Source organism: Salvelinus alpinus, chromosome 20 (assembly GCF_045679555.1).
Source record: "Salvelinus alpinus chromosome 20, SLU_Salpinus.1, whole genome shotgun sequence".
Lineage (NCBI taxonomy): Eukaryota > Metazoa > Chordata > Actinopteri > Salmoniformes > Salmonidae > Salvelinus > Salvelinus alpinus.
In genome coordinates, this window is record NC_092105.1 from 44,170,043 (window position 1) to 44,188,561 (window position 18,519).

At 41.3% G+C, this 18,519-nt stretch overlaps 2 protein-coding genes and 1 long non-coding RNA gene across 3 annotated transcripts in view; 1 reads left to right on the plus strand and 2 right to left on the minus strand.

Moving 5' to 3' along the window:
• Positions 1–3,142, minus strand: part of LOC139546970 (aspartate--tRNA ligase, cytoplasmic) — a 31,330-nt gene extending 28,188 nt beyond the window's left edge. The window contains exon 1 of the mRNA XM_071355964.1: positions 2,984–3,142. Coding sequence (XP_071212065.1) covers positions 2,984–3,006 — 23 coding nt within the window. The 5' untranslated portion in view covers positions 3,007–3,142. The remainder of the gene's footprint in view (positions 1–2,983) is intronic.
• LOC139546972 (uncharacterized) lies at positions 1,780–15,727 on the plus strand. Its single transcript, XR_011669297.1, has 2 exons — positions 1,780–2,050; positions 15,487–15,727. It is a non-coding gene; the product is annotated as an uncharacterized lncRNA (long non-coding RNA).
• On the minus strand, positions 10,706–12,796 carry LOC139546971 (C-X-C chemokine receptor type 4-like). The gene is made up of 2 exons (XM_071355967.1): positions 12,658–12,796; positions 10,706–12,319 (listed from the first exon to the last, which is right to left on the minus strand). The coding sequence occupies exons 1-2, from the start codon at positions 12,751–12,753 to the stop codon at positions 11,255–11,257; spliced, it is 1,161 nt and encodes a 386-aa protein (XP_071212068.1). The 5' UTR covers positions 12,754–12,796; the 3' UTR covers positions 10,706–11,254.
• Positions 15,728–18,519: the final 2,792 nt, after the last annotated feature.

Consider the following 18,519-nt stretch of genomic DNA (forward strand, 5'->3'; position numbering starts at 1 on the left):
CTGAATATCCCCCAAAATGTGCAACCCTATTCCCATGCGTAGCCTCCTGGCTACTGGCTGGCTATTGTGACATTTACGGTACTTTTGAGTTGCTAAGCAAGAAAGTAAACCGAACCTTCTAAGTGTATGTACATATTATGTAAATAGAAATTTCTTCCCGATAACTCGATTCAGTGAGAATAAGCCCATATTCCTCCAAATGAAAGACTCAGAGAGTCACTGTGACTACTTCAACATGTGCCATCATGGATAGACTATGGGTTATTTTACAGAAAACAAAGGAAGACTTGATGTGTTGAATAAGTGAAAGTAAGATCAGACATGAACTGACTGATTATGCACCCTACTCATTTCAAATTTTCATCATATATAGGCCTACTTTAACATTTCTGTCTACACTTTTTGGGATAACTGCTGCCCCCATGACACCTGGGCCACGTTCAGTTACAAAAGCGTTACAGATATATTCATGCAATTTCTATATATATTTATTTTTTTACCTTTTATTTAACTAGGCAAGTCAAATGCTTATTTACAATGACGGCCTACCCTGGCCAAACCCTAAACCGAACAACACTGGTACAATTATGCGCCGCCCTATGGGACTCACAATCACAGCTGGTTGTGATACAGCGTGGAATCGAACCAGGGTCTGTCGTGACGCCTCTAGCACTGAGATGCAGTGCTGCGCCACTCGGGAGCCCCTAAATAGAGCAGACGTGATTCCTTATTCTACAGGCATGTTTGTTATACTGTAGAATATTTCTATATGAACATTCCAAAACGTTGTGTCTTGCTGAACACCCCCCTGCCCTCATGTAAAATCAGTATTGGGCTTCACCTGCTGTGAACACAGCAGGGCTTGACAGCAACAACAAAAATTGGCACTTGTCCATAGGAAAAATAGGACAGATTTTTTACTTGTCCGAAACTTCAAGTCACTTACAAGTGAAAAAACATCTGTAACACCATGGGCCAAAACAGTGCTTGAAAATTGTGTTGCATAATGCAAGGAACCACTTCAAAAGATAAAAAGCATTATTATCACTAGTATTGACAATGGAAGGCTGCTGGTCTCTGATCCAATGTATTATATCTCCTGCCTTTGTTGCCTTGAGAAAGGCTAACCCCCCCCCCAAAGTAAAATACTGCACTGATAGGCTACTGTATAAAACATGTGGTCAACCCTCTATCTGGAGAGCTACTGGGCGTGTAGGCTTTTGATCCAACCCTGCTCAAACACAGTCAGCTTATCAAGTGACTGCTGAGCAGCTGTTTTTTTGTCTTTATAAAATAATTCCCTCATTCAATTACCAGGGATCAAATGGCTAAGGTGGGCGACTTCAAAGCAAGGTAGCTAACTCAGACACGTTTCTCTGTTTTCAGGGGAGAGCTTGGCAACATAGGAGTTACTTGTCAATTAGGCTATTTGAATCATATTTTTTTACGTTTTTAGAATTATATGGCCAGTATTGAATAGAGAATCCCAGCTTTCCAACGGTGTCAGAATTATTTCAACACCCAATTCTGAGCACTTGAGACGTTTTACAACCGGAGTACTCAGCATTGTGGTTTCAAACTGTGCACCCATATCAACTGTGTGGCGGCCATTTGCGGTTGTACACGAGTGCCGGGTGGGAAAGTTATTTAGGACATGACATCAATACATGCCAATACGTAAATAGTTAACTAGCGAGATAGCCAATTCAAAACACATTGTGTAGTTGGTTATCTTGTTAGTCTATTGTATATCATTATTTTATCTGCTGCTAGGTCTCTCTCGCCTCTGGCAAAAGCCCACTCACACTGCATCACCTGGATGCATGCCAAACACCATGACTTTTACAGCTATAACTGGGGAAATAACTCACTAGCAATGAATATCAACAAATATGCACACGCAGCTACGGTGGCTCTGATCTCAAAAACGCATCTTGCGACTGCATGATTGAAAGACCGCTCGTGCCTGTCAACGCAGGCCTAAAATAATTATACTGTGATGCGCTCTGCAGAGATTGGGAGGCCAGTGCACAACACACCGCATCCAGAGGTAACTTTGATCCAAATTGTTTTAATTGTCCAGTCGGGCAATTTAAATCTATATTCTGCTCGATTGACAATTTGTTTTACTTGCCTCGGCAAGTGGACAAGCGTTAATGTATGCTATACAATGTCCAGCACTGGCTGTCAAACAGTGATCTGGACTTGTCAGTTTATTTCTGTCCCAAAATCAATTGTAATGCTTCCCCTACACTTGCCTAGCTGTTTTAAGGAAAACACTGCACTTTATGACATGGTTGTGCACTCTGATCCGAGTAGAAAACTGCCACTGGTCAAACAACCTGTACATCCATACACATTCCCCCAGTTATGACAATTTCCCTTTTGCAGAGCCTTTACAACCACACTCAATAATGAATGGCACATGTCATGCTAACTACCTTTATCACAAATAGGTTTTATACGATATACCGGTAGTTAGCTATTTGCATAATTTAATTATGAGTACGGAGGAATGCAAATTGCTAAATGAAAGTTCAACCACTAAATCAAGGCTTTGTTTTAACTAGCAAGCTAGCTACCTAACTAACTACTAGGTTCAGCACGCATGAAAAGCAGCTGTTAGCCAGCTAAATTAAGTGGCATGTATTATTGAACATGATGGCACCGTCAGAGAGCATTGGCATGCATGGTGGTTAGCTTGCTACTGTTAAGATACTAGCAAGTTAGCTAGCTGTCAAACTTTAGCTGTAGAAGCTAGCAGAAAGAAACGTGGACTTCACGGCTGTAGCTGCTATTCGTGACATTTTCTGTTTTAAACTGGCTAGCTAGCAAATTAGTTTACTATCTTCATGGAAAACTGATATTAAATTGCTGATGCAATCATCTGCAAATACAACCGGCTTTAGCTAGCCAGCTAACGTTACAGTATCTAACTTTCGCGTTTAAAACATTCTGAGACACGAGAAAGCATTTCTCTTACCCTTGGACTCCATCTTTAGTCATGACAGTTATTATTCTTTTGAGATGGTAGTTAGTTGATATCAAACGTTTCTTGACAGTTACTTCTGAGACAGAGTCAGCTGTTCAGAGAGCATTCATAGGTGGTAGAAGACGGGCCTATTTCTCTGATGCACAGAATTTTTTTTATCTCAATCCGGCCTGAAACTAGGTCAAAGAACAATTGTTCCGCCAGAGCTGTGGAAATCTCATCCTGTCATATTTCAAATCAAGTTGTATTTGTCACATGCACCGAATACAACAGGTGTAGTAGACCTTACCGTGAAGTGCTTACTTACAAGCCCTTAACCAACAATGCAGAGTAAGAAAATATGAGCTTAAAATAACATTAACGAGGCTAAATACAGGGGGTAAATAAATCCAAGTAAAAAAAGTAACACTATAAAATAACAATAAGGAGGCTATATACAGGGGGTACTGAGTCAATGTGGGGGTATGGGTTAGTCGAGGTAACTGAGGTACTATGTACATGTAGGTAGGGGTAAAGTGACTATGCATTGATAATAAACATTGAGTAGCAGCAGCATAAAAAAAGGGGTCAATGTAAATAGTCCGGGTAGCCATTTGATTAACTGTTCAGCATTCTTATGGCTTGGGGGTAGAAGCTGTTAAGGAGCCTTTTGGACCTAGACTTGGTGCTCTGGTACCGCTTGCCATGCAGTAGCAGAGAGAACCGTCTGTAGCTTAGGTGGCTGGAGTCTTTTAACAATTTTTAGGGCCTTCCTCTGACACTGCCTGGTATAGAGGTTCTGGATGGCAGGAAGCTTGGCCCCAGTGATGTACTGGGCCATACGCACTACCCTCTGTAGTGCTTTGAGGTCGGATGCCGACCAGTTGCAATACCAGGTGGTGATGCAACCAGTCAGGATGCTCTCAATGGTGCAGCTGTATAACTTTTTGAGGATCTGAGGACCCATGCCAAATCTTTTCAGTCTCTTGAGGGGGAATAAGTGTTGTCGTGCCCTCTTCACAACTGTCTTGGTGTGTTTGGACCATGATAGTTTGTTGGTAATGTGGACACCAAGTAACTTGAAGCTCTCGACCCGCTCCACTACAGCCCTGTCAATGTGAATGAGGGCGTGCTCGTTCCTCCTTTTCCTGTAGTCCACGAACAGCTCCTTTGTCTTGTTCACATTGAGGGAGAGGTTGTTTTTCCTGGCACCACACTGCCAGTCTCTGACCTCCCTATAGGCTGTCTCATTGTTGTCGGTGATCAGGCCTACCAACATTGTCTCGTCGGCAAACTTATTAATGGTGTTGGGGTCGTGCTTGGTCATGCGGTTGTGGGTGAACAGGGATTATAGGTGGGGCTCCTGTGTTGAGGATCAGCGTGGTAGATGTGTTGTTGACTACCCTTACCACCTGCGGGTGGCCCGTCAGGAAGTCCAGGATCCAGTTGCAGAGGGAAGTGTTCTCACGTAGGTGTTCCTTTTATCCAGGTGGGAAAGAACAGTGTGGAGTGCAATAGAGATTGCGTCATCAGTGGATCGATTGGAGCAGTATGCAAATTGGAGTGGGTCTAGTGTTAATGGGATGATGGTGTTGATGTGAGCCATGACCAGCCTTTTAAAGCACTTCATGGCTACAGATGAGGTGTGCTACGGGTCGGTAGTCATTTAGGCAGGTTACCTTGGCGTTCTTGGACACAGGGACTATGGTGGTCTGCCTGAAACATGTAGGTATTACAGACTCGGTCAGGGAGAAGTTGAAAATGTCAGTGTAGACACTTGCCAGTTGGTCAGCGCATGCTCTGAGTACACGCCCTGGTAATCCGTCTGGTCCTGCGCCCTTATGAACGTTGACCTGTTTAAAGTTCTTACTTACATCGGCTATGGAGAGCGGGATCACACAGTCGTCTGAAACTGCTGGTGCTCTCATGCATGCTTCAGTGTTGCTTGCCTCGAAGCTCATCTGGTAGGCTTGTGTTACTGGGCAGCTCGCAGCTGCCCTTTGTAATCTGTAATAGTATGCAAGCCCTGCCACATCCAACGAGTGTCAGAGCCGGTGTAGTAGGATTAAATCTTAGTCCTGTATTGACGCTCTGGCCATAGCGTGATTTCTTATACGTGTGTCCAGCTCCTTGAAAGCGGCAGCTCTAGCCTTTAGCTCAGTGCGGATGTTGCCTGTAATTCATGGCTTCTGGTTGGGATATGTACGTACAGTCACTGTGTGGATGACTTCCTCAATGCACTTATTGATGAAGCCGGTGACTGATGTGGTATACTCCTCAATGCCATCGGATGAACCCCGGAACATATTCCATTCTGTGCTAGCAAAATAGTCCTGTAGCTTAGCATCTGAGTCATCTGACCACTTCCATATTGAGCGAGTCACTGGTACTTCCTGCTTTAGTTTAGCTTGTAAGCAGGAATCAGGAGAATAGAATTATGGTCAGATTTGCCAAATGGAGGGCGAGGGAGAGCTTTGTATGTGTCTCTGTGTGTGTAAGATCATGCAAGATATGGACGTTTTGCTTACACTCCAATAATGTAAATGTAATATTTAAGCAATAAGGCATGAGGGGGTGTGGTATATGGCCAACATACCATGGCTAGGGGCTGTTCTTCTGCACGACGCAAAGTGGAGTGCCTGGATACAGCCCTTAGCCATGGTATATTGGCAATATACTACAAACCCCTTAGGTGCCTTATTGCTATTATAAACTTGTTACCAACGTAATTAGAGCAGTAAACATAAATGTTTTGCCATACCCGTGGTATGCGGTCTGATATACCACGGCTGTCAGCCAATCAGCATTTAGGGATCAAACCACCCAGTTTATAATTATATACTGTATATATAATATATTTGGGGCGGCAGGTAGCCTAGTGGTTGGGCCAGTAACCGAAAGGTTGCTAGATTGAATCCTAGAGCTGACAAGGTAAAGGAACCTTGTCAGCTTGTCAGCCTATGAACCCTGAATAAGGCAGTTCCTAGGCTGTCATTTTAAATAAGAATTTGTTCTTAACTAACTTGCGTGGTTAAATAAAGGTAAAAAATATACAGTACCAGTCAAAAGTTGACACGCCTACTCATTCAAGGGTTTTTCTTTATTATTATTATTTTCTACATTGCAGAATAATAGTGAAGACATCCAAACTATGAAATAACATATATGGAATCATGTAGTAAAAAAAAAAGTGTTTAAAAAAGTTGATTATTCAAAGTAGCCACCATTTGCCTTGATGACGACTATTGGCATTCTCTCAACCAGCTTCATGAGGTAGTCACCTGGAATGCTTTTCAATTAACAGGTGTGCCTTGTTAAAAGTAAATGTGTGGAATTTATTTCCTTCATGCATTTGAGCCAATCAGTTGTGTTGTGACAAGGTAAGGGTGGTATACAGAAGATAGCCCTATTTGGTAAAACACCAAGTCCATATTATGGCAAGAACAGCTCAAATAAGCAAAGAGAAATGACAGTCCATCATTACTTTAAGACATGAAGATCAGTCAATCCGGAAAATGGCAAGAACTTTGAAAGTTTCCTAAAGTGCAGTCGCAAAAACCATCAAGCGCTCTGATGAAACTGGCTCTCATGAGGTCCGCCACAGGAATGGAAGTCCCAGAGTTACCTCTGCTGCAGAGGATAAATTCATTAGAGTTACAAGCCTCAGAAATTGCAGCCCAAATAAATGCTTCACAGAGTTCAAGTAACAGAGACTGCGTGAATCAGGCCTCCATGGTCGAATTGCTGCAAAGAAACCACTACTAAAGGACAACAATAAGAAGAAGACACTTGCTTGGGCCAAGAAACACCAGCAATGGACATTAGACCGGTGGACATCTGTCCTTTGGTCTGATGAGTCCAAATTTGAGATTTTTGGCTCCAACCGCTGTATCTTTGTGAGACGCAGAGTAGGTGAACGGATGATCTCCACATGTGTGGTTCCCACCGTAAGGCATGGAGGAGGAGGTGTGGGGGTGTTTTGCTGTTTTCACTGTCTGTGATTTTTTTTTTTTATTCAAGGCCCACTTAACCAGCATGGCTACCACAGCATTCTGCAGCGATACACCATCCCATTTGGTTTGCGCTTAGTGGGACAGTCATTTGTTTTTCAACAGGACAATGGCCCAACACACCTCAAGGCTGTGTAAGGGCTATTTGACCAAGAAGGAGAGTGATGGAGTGCTGCATCAGATGACCTGGCCTCCACAATCACCCGACATCAACCCAAATGAGATGGTTTGGGATGAGTTGGACCGCAGAGTGAAGGAAAAGCAGCCAACAAGTGCTCAGCATATGTGGGAACTTCTTCAAGTCTGTTGGAAAAGCAGCGTCATGTTGTGGGGGTGCTTTGCTGCAGGAGGGACTGGTGCACTTCCCAAAACGGATGGCATCATGAGGAGGACAATTATGTGCAAATATGGGAAGCAACATCTGAAGACATCAGTCAGGAAGTTAAAGCTTGGTCGCAAATGGGTCTTCCAAATGGACAATGACCCCAAGCATACTTCCAAAGTTGTGGCAAAATGGCTTAAGGACAACGAAGTCAAGGTATTGGAGTGGCCATCACAAAGCCCTGACCTCAATCCTATAGAAAATGTGTGGGCAGAACTGAAAAAGCGTGTGTGAGCAAGGAGGCCTACAAACCTGACCCAGTTACACCAGCTCTGTCAGGAGGAATGGGCCAAAATTCACCCAACTTATTGTGGGAAGTGTGTGGAAGGCTACCTGAAATGTTTGACCCAAGTTAAACAATTTTAAAGGCATTGGTACCAAATACCAATTGAGTGTATGTAAACTTCTGACCCACTGGGAATGTGATGAAAGAAATAAAAGCTTAAATAAATCATTCTCTCTGCTATTGATCTGACATTTCACATTCTTAAAATAAAGTGGTGATCCTAACGTATTTAAGACAGGGAATCTTTACTAGGATTGAATGTCAGGAATTGTGAAAAACTCAGTTTAAAAGTTTAAATGTTTAAATGTATTTGGCTAAGGTGTATGTAAACTTCCGACTTCAACTGTATAAAGCTATATAATATCAAGGAGTTCATTGAGGGTCTAACTACTTTATAATTACTTTTAGGGGGTTCAGCGATGAATTAAAACAAGCAAACATGAAGTTGAGGAAATAATAATACATAGAAAATACCTGAATTTACAGGTAATGTCAAAATGTTTTCAAAACCGTGTACGCTTTTGAAGTGCGTTTAGATTTTTGGAGGAGTTTGCACTTTTGGGACTATTCCATTTGTTCCCTTGTATTGGTCAAACTAAATCCCCAGTGTGTTTCCACGTGGACATTTTATTTTACATGAATGGCTTTTGCGACTAAATGACTTTGGCACCCTGCTCTTAAAGGCATCTAGTGGTCCATTGGGAGGGTTGAATACAGTCGGGGGGGCGTAAGTATTTTCACAGGCTGTTGGCCACAGAAGCTCCTGATGCAGGAAACAGTCTTCCTGCTGGTCACTTCCCAACCAAAACAATGTAACCGTTAATAATAGGTTACTGTCCCAGAGGAACCTTGTCTGTTTTTTTTTTACTTTAACCCCCAACTAATAACACTTCCATCAGGTTAATATAAAGGAGATCTCTATTACCCTATGCTTTCATCTCCCATAAATGTAATCTTAGCTCAGTTAGCTGAGTCAAATCTTGGAATGGATGTGATCTTTATATCTCTGTCGATCGGAACCTCTAAACAGTTGAATGCACATTGCTAATGAACCCAGGTTAGAAACAATTTCCTGTGCATGTCAACAGCTTTAGCCTTTAACCTCTCGAAATGAAAAAACATCCTATCCAAACCAGTGAATCATCACAGAACATTTTTGACTCAATGTGTTGACCATTTTCTTCCTGAAAACACATGACTTTTGAGTTTGAAACCATTGGTATGTGTGATAATCAAGATGGATCTAAATGATTCAGTCTAAATTAGAGGATCATGATGATTATGATGATTGCGTTCAACTGAATTGTGCTTCTGTCGTACTAAACAAATCATTTCCGCATCATTTCAATATAATACATCTCTGATGCCATATCAAAAACATTGACCTTCAGATGGAGTATAAACATTAGTCTTTGATCAGTTCTATATAATCTCATATAGAGGTTTCCAAGTGGCAGTTAAGAAGCAGAAGTGGTGAGCCCAGCTGAACTCAATGGAGTGTGAATGGCCCAGTTCTCCCTCAGCTGAGTGGAACAATTAGCTCTTATGCTAATAGGTGGACCATTCCAATACATTTCCGGCAGGAAAAGCACTTCTTATTTCATCCTGTTTTATTGTGAGTAGACTGTGAGAACCTAGACTAAAAAATAACCATAAACTTATGGGGTGATTTACACCTTTTTTAAAGGTAAAGTCATGGTAATGCCTCCTAGTTGGACCCTGGTGCAATGACTGTAACCACAACAATGCAGTGAATCCCATTCAACATCTTAATTTACTACAGCATCCATTGTTGTTGGCTTCCTCCAGTCTCCAACTTGATCATCAGCCTTTCATCATTTCAAATGGATACATTCACTGTTCACATTTACCAATGGCTTACTATCAATTAATGAGTCGGTCTGCTTATTTTTTCTGTTTCACTATCCATAGGCCTACATACTGTACATGAGCCATACTCAACAAGTGGACCGCGGACCGGATCTGGACCCAGAACGGGCTCAATACGGGGCCCGGGTCACAAAAAAAATAATTGTTATACAGTATTTGATTTGTAATAGTAGAAGCCACAAGGTGCAATGTCAAAATGTGGTAGTGCATGAGTAGTTTTCCACTTGTCATGTCATTCACTGAAAGACCTTAGAGAGATATTTATAACCTGTCAGAAATGTCCTGTTGATAAACTAGCCCATGTTAGCTAGCTAGGTAAATTAGTCTAACCAGCTATCTAAATCTTGTAGTTATCAGACCAGATGAAATGCCCTGGGGCCTTGACCCCATGGGGGCACCCATTGATTTTTGTGGAGTCACTCAGGTATCATATGAACACACATAAGAAATTGCAAAATGTGTGGAATTGCAGGAAATTAGCTTATAAAATGGCACATTTTCTCTGCCCCAAGACAAATGTGTAGAATTTCAGGAAATGAGCTTTAAAACTGCAAAATGCTACCTCCGCCTACAAGAGGGGTGTTAACATTTTCGGGATACATGCATTGTGAGATGGGTGTTTGTTACTACGCCGATAAATGACAATATCCATCCGGACCTTTTGCCACTTAGGGAATGTGTGACCGGACCTTCTTAAATAACAGTTGACCGCCCCTGCTGTACATCTTTTAAAAAAGTCCATGAAATGGAAATCATGTGTTCCCTATTGTATTATTATCACCAATATTGGATTGGAACGATGACATTGGTCAGTCAGCATCTCTATTTGTGTACTCATGCAGATAGATTGCTTTAAAATGTTATAATTAAGTTGAAACACACTGGATCATTACATTATTGGGGGAGGGGTGCAGTTTGTCTACCTAAACTAAACATACATTATTTTCTTACTCCAGAACCAGCCATATGGGTGCTCATCCTTCTGACCCGACCTCAGAGCTTTTGTAGTGCCGCGGCTGCTTAGGATATAAAAGTGCACAGATGTTCTTGCAATTACAAGACTCTCTGGTCAGTCGTCCTCCTCAGTCAGACAAGGCCCCCGGGGGACATTAGTCACTCATTTAGAGAGAAAAGGTTGAGAAGCAATGAACACCATGGCCATTACATGTAATTTATCAACATTTTATTTTAGAACACTTGAACAAAATAGCATTGACATTGAAATGATACAAACACTTATAACAAAATAGGAAATAATGATACAAAACGTTCAGTGTGAGCGACAGCAATAAATAATAACTTCTAATCACACAAGTTAAGTGCAAACAGAAAAAAGGCAAACAACTATCTACAGATATTTTAAACGAACAAATAGTATCCCTAAGCAGACATGAAGTAGTATGGTATGTTAGAACAATGTATCTTCTATGATAGTCCGCAAGGAATTGCGTCTGTAGCGGGATTGATATATACAGTTGACCAGTCAATGGACATCAGGCTCTGCCTGTAGATTAAATCTTCTTTGTACATAAAATTATTTTCTTGACAAGAAGAACAAAAAAAATGTAAGTGGCAACTACAAATAGAAAGAGCATCTTTTTTTTTTTTTTTCTTTTTTTTTTACAAAGGTGTCAAAACTGTACAAAATGTAGTTTGTCCCTGAAAAAGAAAGCTTAGTTTCAACCTGAGGTTTAAAAGTCAAAGGATGGTGACTTTTAACTGCACAAGACACTTGAAGACTCAGATTCAGTGGATACAGATGAAATGGGTCCTCTTTTTTTAGTCAGTACTTTATGACTTGACCTACTGCTGACAGTCAGTGCATTCCGGGCAGATTTCTTGAACTTAACACCCAGGAAAGCATAAAGGATGGGGTTGAGACAGCAATGAAAGTATGCCAGAGCCTCTGTGATTAAGATCCAGGTCTGCAGACTCTTCTCCAGGGCACAGCTATGGGAGATCACATTGAGCAACATTAGGGTGTCCAGAAAGATCCCCACACAGTACGGCAGCCAGCAGCTGAAGAAGCACACGATGAGAATTACGGTGGTCTTGAGAGCCTTCCTCTTCAACACTTGACCCTTGGCACCCTGGGACAGCTTGGCAATGATGATGCAGTAGCAGGTGAGGATGACCAAACCAGGCAGGACAAAGCCCACCAGAATGTGCTGGAAACGGAATGCAGCCATCCAGTAGAAGCTAGTCTTCTGGGGGTAGATGCGCTGGCAGATGGTTCTGGAGCCTCTATCCAGAGCTGTGGCAAACACTATGTCAGGCACAGTGAGAACAGCAGCAGGTAGCCATACCGCCACATAGATCCATCTGTCTGCAAGGAGCTTCCTCTTCCTGGTGGTTTGGCTGTTGGTGGCATGCACCACTGCCAGGTACCTGTCCACGCTGATGAAAGCCAGAATCAGAACACTGCTATACAGGTTGATGGTGTAGATCACATGCACAGTGGTACAGAGGAAGCCACCAAAGTACCAACTGCTGGCCGCATCCACCGCCCAGAAAGGTAGCGTGAAGACGAGTAGGAGGTCAGCCACAGAAAGATGGAGCCTGTATTTATCAGTCATCGTTTTGACCTTTTTCTGGTAGCCCATCACTGTTACTACCAGTCCATTTCCGACGATTCCAAGCAGAAAGATTATTCCATAAACTGTCGGTAAGAAGATCCTTTGAAAATCATCACCACCGACTCTGTTGCACGGCTCCTCGAAACTCAAATCCAAGTCAAAATCCCCTGAATCTTCATAGCTGGTGTTGTCAAAAAATATGTGCTGCAAAAAAGAAAAAACAAAGTGTAAGATTATAATCGTTTACAATAAGTCTATTAAAAATAATTGGCTATTTGTGAACATACTTAAAACTAAGTTAGTTATGACGGAATAGTTTAGGCCTATTATAAGGCTATATTTGTGTTATTTGAGAAACATTGATAAATTACTTAGAGAAAATAAAATACATACCACAATTGCGGCGAATTATACAAAATAGTAAATTGATAAACATAGCCTCGTTTATTATATAGAACAATGTGTTATAGAACCTATGTCTATATTAAAGCTATAGATACAATTACAATACTTTTAAATAATGACTGAAATGGTAAACTCACTTCGACCTCGTAAAAAGTAGACATCGTGGCAACGCAGTGATGTGGGTTATCTCCGCGGGTCTGAATAACTTTAGTAACCTGAGGATTCGAATGCATCTAAATAGCCTACCCTCCTTGCGCTCCTCCCAAAGGAGGAGCCTTGGTCGCGTGTGACACAATGTCGTTTTTAGGATTCTCACAAAAGTGGCCGACGTCACTTGAATGCGTAGACGAGGCTTTGAGAAATCTACGCAGTAGCCCTTTTGCAATATTTAAACATTGGAGAGATTTTACACATGGAGTGTTGAATTAGGCATTAATTGGAATCTCCGTGCACTTCAGTGGCGATTTTAGCATGTACATCTTGGTGGGGCAAACTACCAAACATGTTTTTAGATGCATGCCAACAAAGCCACTACACAACACAACACTAAACAATACATTAATTAGACTATAACGGTGACAAGCGGTGCCCACAAACTGTTAGGGTCTACATAAAGCTGTCCCAACACCTTACCACTGCTACACCGTGCTAACAGCAAACAGTTCATTCAACCTCATTTAATGCCATTTAAAAAAAACATAGCTGATATGGCTGACTCGCTTAAACAAATGTGGTTTCTATTGACAATTTAGATGTACAGGGGACGTATAAGGGGACGACGAGCGGATAAGAGGCAATCGTTAATTTCGATTGAGGCATTAATGACCGAGCTAAGACGGACATAGTCAATATAAATAACTATTTGTTCAGCACTTTTGAAATGTACAGCTACAGAATTAAGAACATGGGCCGTTCTTACAGTATTCTCCCTGTACACCAAGTCAGAACCATAGTATAAATAAAAGGGGGCTTTAAGCGGACAATGAAAGCACTTACAATATTTGATGATGACATTTCTCTAAAACAGCCTATAGGCAACATGTGCACCACCAAATCAGAACAGTATGCTAAATTATGAGGGGAAAGGGGACCAAAATATTTGGGTGAGGCACATGGGCTACTAACACCTTACTAGGCAACATACACTTAGTATTACTTTCTTAGCTACAGTATACATATCTCCCCGGCATATTACATCATTTCTGCAGCAGCATACAATACATTTTTGGACTCATCTTCTTGTGCTATGCTCACTTGAACAGTGGCACGGCGATCCTTCATGGGCAAATTTTATCATCAAATGTTGTCATCAAAGTCTGGCATTCTCTGGACTTATGGTGATTTCAAGACAACTGGGAACTCTGGAAAAAAAACAATGTTGAATCATGGCGTTAGTAATCTTCAGGTCGGAGCTCTAGAAAGAGGTCCGAGTTCCTGACTTGGAATTCCGAGTTGGATGACTGCTCAAAATGGGGCTTGAATTTTCGAGCTCTCCCGGTAGATTTTGCTGTGACGTAGTGTCCCCATGAGTGACAGAACACTGAGCCAATCACAGCGCAACTAGAGAACATTACCAACTCCTATGCTCCGTATTTTCCGCTGGCTGCCTCACCACCACAGAAAGCACTGAGCTAGGCTGAAACACTTGCATTTTGGAGCTGCCTTACTGAAGAAAGCCAAAAGAGACCATGTTTGTATGCAGCTTTATTAACTCAATGATAAAACATTTTTTTACATTGTTTTGATGCCAAAATAATATGCAAAACAGGCAAAAATCTAAATTCAAGCCCCTTTGGTGCTACATTAGAAGTGCCCATCCAAGAAGGCTCAAGGTCATTGGCCACAGATAAAATTGTGTAAAATCCCGTTATATCTACAGTAGCTTTGATTGGACTGATGTCAACACCATACTTTCAAAATCTTAGTAAGCAAGCTAGCAGTCATCATCATGAATCAAGTCGACAATCTACTGGCATATTTTTTTACATTTGTTTTTGTAGCTAAACAAGTGGGGCAGAATGACGGGTCGCCATTGATGCACTTATGTACTTTTCTCACTAAATCAACTATACTCCTCAGCGACAGGTAGCCCAGCAGTTAAGTTTATTGGGCCAGTAACCTAAAGGTTGCGGGTTTGAATCCTCAAGGTGGACAAATATGCAGTCCTGCCATTGAGCAAGGGAATTAATCCCCAACAACAACTGGTTCCCGGGCGACCGATGACATGGATGTTGATTAAGGTAGCCAATCCGCACCTCTGATTCAGAGGGGTTGGATTAAATGCGGGAGACATTTCAGTTGAATGCATTGAGTTGTGCAACTGATTAGGTTTCACCTTTCTTTCATCCAGCCTGGTCTCATAGCAGCCCACAACATCATAGATAACATGGATTTGGTAGTGCTGATAGGCATTTTCTGGCATTCAATATGTTTGATAACAGTTTTTTCCACAGGTTGTCACTTTCTAAGTAGGCCTACTGTTATGTCTACACTTTCCAAGTGTTGAGTGACCCAAAGGATTTGAAATATCTCTCTCTATGTGCTCGTGCTTAGACAGGTCGTGGCACTCATTTTTCTCGCCCTTTTCTAACCAAACTACTCTCACCATCTCTTATTTCAGTTGAAGTAATCCCCGGCTAGTGTTGGGTGATGACGGGGAAGGTCACTATGATCTTTAGGTAAAAAAAAAAGGGTTACTCGGTAACCAAATAGCTGCAGCCTGTAGCATGCAGTTATCCTCTTTGAAATCTGATATTACTGACTGATTGAATGAATCCACCAACTTGATCAGTTCAACGTATATTTGTGTTGTAATGCAAATGTTTTTATGTACCACACCAATCCCATCAGATACATAGTGCAGAGTACAGACTAGCAGTTGATGTGAATAAGAGGGGATGAAGTGGCAGTATTGTTAGGAACTCGACTCTTTTAACTAACACATTTTGGGGCTCTGTTTCCTGCAGATCCTGGACTCCTGAGGAGAGGGTCCTGAGAGCGAGAGAATGCCCACTGTAAAGGATTGGATTGGGTCCTCTTATCAAAGCCAGCCACGGGCAAACAGTTGTTTTCTGTCCCTGTGGTTGAAGTGTGTGCTGATGGATTAAATGTAGAGGCAGTGACTTACATGTTCAGTAAAAAAAATATTTAAAAAAAATATTGACTCCACACTCAATGATGAATAAAGTTTTTTATTACAAAAGCGAACCTTCAGAAAATAACATTTATTGATTTAGAATACTCTTGGGGGCCAATGATGAGTTCCAAAACAATTTCTAGGGCTAACAAGGGGTAAATAAGACTGTTATAAACACCTTTTGTGCCTTCAGTACAAATGTTTACCCAACTATTCATTGCATTTTGTGCTCACTATCCTGTTTTAGTTGATAATTCACTAATCTATGCATGGAACGAGAGAGAAATGACTGTGAAATACATTAGTGTTGCTCACATTGTTTCGAGTGCAAGTAAGAGACATTGAAGCCATTTTCGTGAAGGCCATTTAAACGAGATCAATTTGTGATCTTTTCACTCTTATTAGTTTTATTGCCATGCACTATTCTTTTCGCACAATGTATAACACATTTGTGTTCCAAAAGGTTATAGGAAAAAGTCTGCAGACCCCAGTGTAAGCAACGGGAGCTTGCAGATAGCATTTAACAATCAGAATACAAAAGATCTATGAGCTATTTAGAATACAAATCAGAAGGGTAAACAGCCGTAAGAGGACTCTTCAGTCATGAATGGGTATTAAAATGAAGTAAGAATGCAGGGGAGATAAAGAGAAGAATGAGCCATGCCTTGGAGAGGTTGAGTCAACAATGGTTGTTTTCCAGTCAGAACTCATCCATGGCCCACAGCAAGTGAGCAAAGAGAACATGTTAATCATGATTGAAGCGCTCAAATATCACCTTCACTTTTTTTAATACCACATAGAAATGAGATGCACTCTTTGTTGTTGAATCTTACTTTTGGGTTAACCCCTTAAACCCAAAATAAAGGGTTTAAGGTAGCACATATGATTTTTATCTCCCATCTGTTGGGCTCCTGAATGGTGCAGCGGTCTAAGGCAATGTATCTCAGTGCTAGAGGCGCCACTACAGACACCCTGGTTCGAATCCAGGCTGTATCACAACCGTCCGTGATTGGGAGTCCCATAGGGCGGCGCACAATTGGCCCAGCATTGTCCGGGTTTGGCCGGTGTAGGCCGTTATTGTAAATAAGAATTTGTTTTTAACTGACTTGCCTAGTTAAATAAAGTTTTTTTTTTTTTTTTTATCTGTAAGGAATGCCAACTTGTTTCAGCATATTTAAATGGGTGGTTCTTCAATAAAAAAATCTACATTTTATTCATTACACAAGATGGTTGGAAATGGATATTTGTCTTGAATGCATAGTAGGCCTACATACCCATTTGATTGCTACAAAAAAAATATTTGGAATGCAGTCTGGTTTACAGAGCATTTCATTTTCTCTCGGTTTATTATGTTCCCTTTGCCAACAGGTTGATTTAGCAACATAAAACATCTGTTAAAGAGTTTTGTCGATTTTAATTTTAAATTTCACAGTCCAAATCCTGATATTTGCATTGCCATACCCAAACAAAGAATCAAAGGAAGGCGAGCCCATCAATCTTCCTGTTGTCATGTGATTAAGCCTACAATAGTAAGAATTTTGGATTGTTTTGTGCATAAATCTCAGTTGCATTGTTTGTTCCAATATGTCTGAACATAAAGGTATTCTCAGTATTCATATTAGAATGCACAACACCATTATCTGAAATGGTTTTACAGGGGTACTACTGATCTTTGTCTGTGGAGTCTTGGGGGAGGGGAAGCTTTTTTGCCAGCTTGTAGGAGGTAGTCAGGTTGAGCGATCCCTCATGCTTGTTTTTGCCTGCCGCCTGTGCTTTTGTGCAAAGTTTGTCTCCTGTGAAGAGAGATGAGGTGCATTATGGGGTTGCATCAATAGAACATGACACCTATGGAGAGAGGTTCAGATCTGGGACTTATCACTGCATGTCACCCATAAACAGTGGTGATGTAGACAATTAGTCATAAAAACAAACAGGTGTTGCTTTACATAGCCTTAAGTAGCTGGAGGTCATCAGAATTCATTCAATTCCTCATGAAATTGGCACTCTTAAAAATCTTAAGCCTTTTCACACTGCATATTCTTAGCCCAAGGCTAAACTGGCCCTGGGATAGCTTAGCCTGTGTTCACACAAGCATTTGTTAACCATGGACTAAGTTTTTTTGCCTGGCTACCCAAGGCCTTTTCACACTGCATTGTTCTTAGCCCCAGGCTATCCTAGCCCCATGCTAGACTAGCCCTGGAATAGTTTGGCCTGTGTTCACACAACCATTTGTTAACCCTGAGCTAAGCTTTAGCCAAGGGCTAAGGATTCACACTTTTATTCCAAAGCCCTTGGAAAACGTGGACAAACACAACATGCGACCAACAAGCATTTCGCTACACTCCCGTTAACATCTGCTAACCATGTGTATGTGACCAATAAAATTTGATTTGATTTGATTATATCTCTGACACGTGACCAATGTTATAAGTAATGAGACATGTGTTAACACATTACCTTTTGCTTCGAGCCTAGCATTTGATTTCCAACCCTGATGGTTTGTGTAAAAATTGCCGCCTGGTTTCACTTTTGAAATTCAATTTCGCCCTACACCAGAGAATTATGTGAACGAGACAACTTTTCTGAACAAGGCGAAATCATGAAGCAATATTATTATCATGGATATATCCAATAAAATGTCAACACAAAAGCTATGAAAACAGATGAAAATTGAGCATTTGCCAGCCTGCACAGCAGCCAATGTTTTTGCAAGGATGACAGTATTACATTTTTTGTTCTCAGATGGAAGGATGAAATAGTATGAAGTTGCTTATCAAACTAACGCATAGAGCACATTACAGACATCACGAGCAAACGTTAATTGACAGTGCTGCTTTTGTGATTGGGACAGTGAGCATTCAAG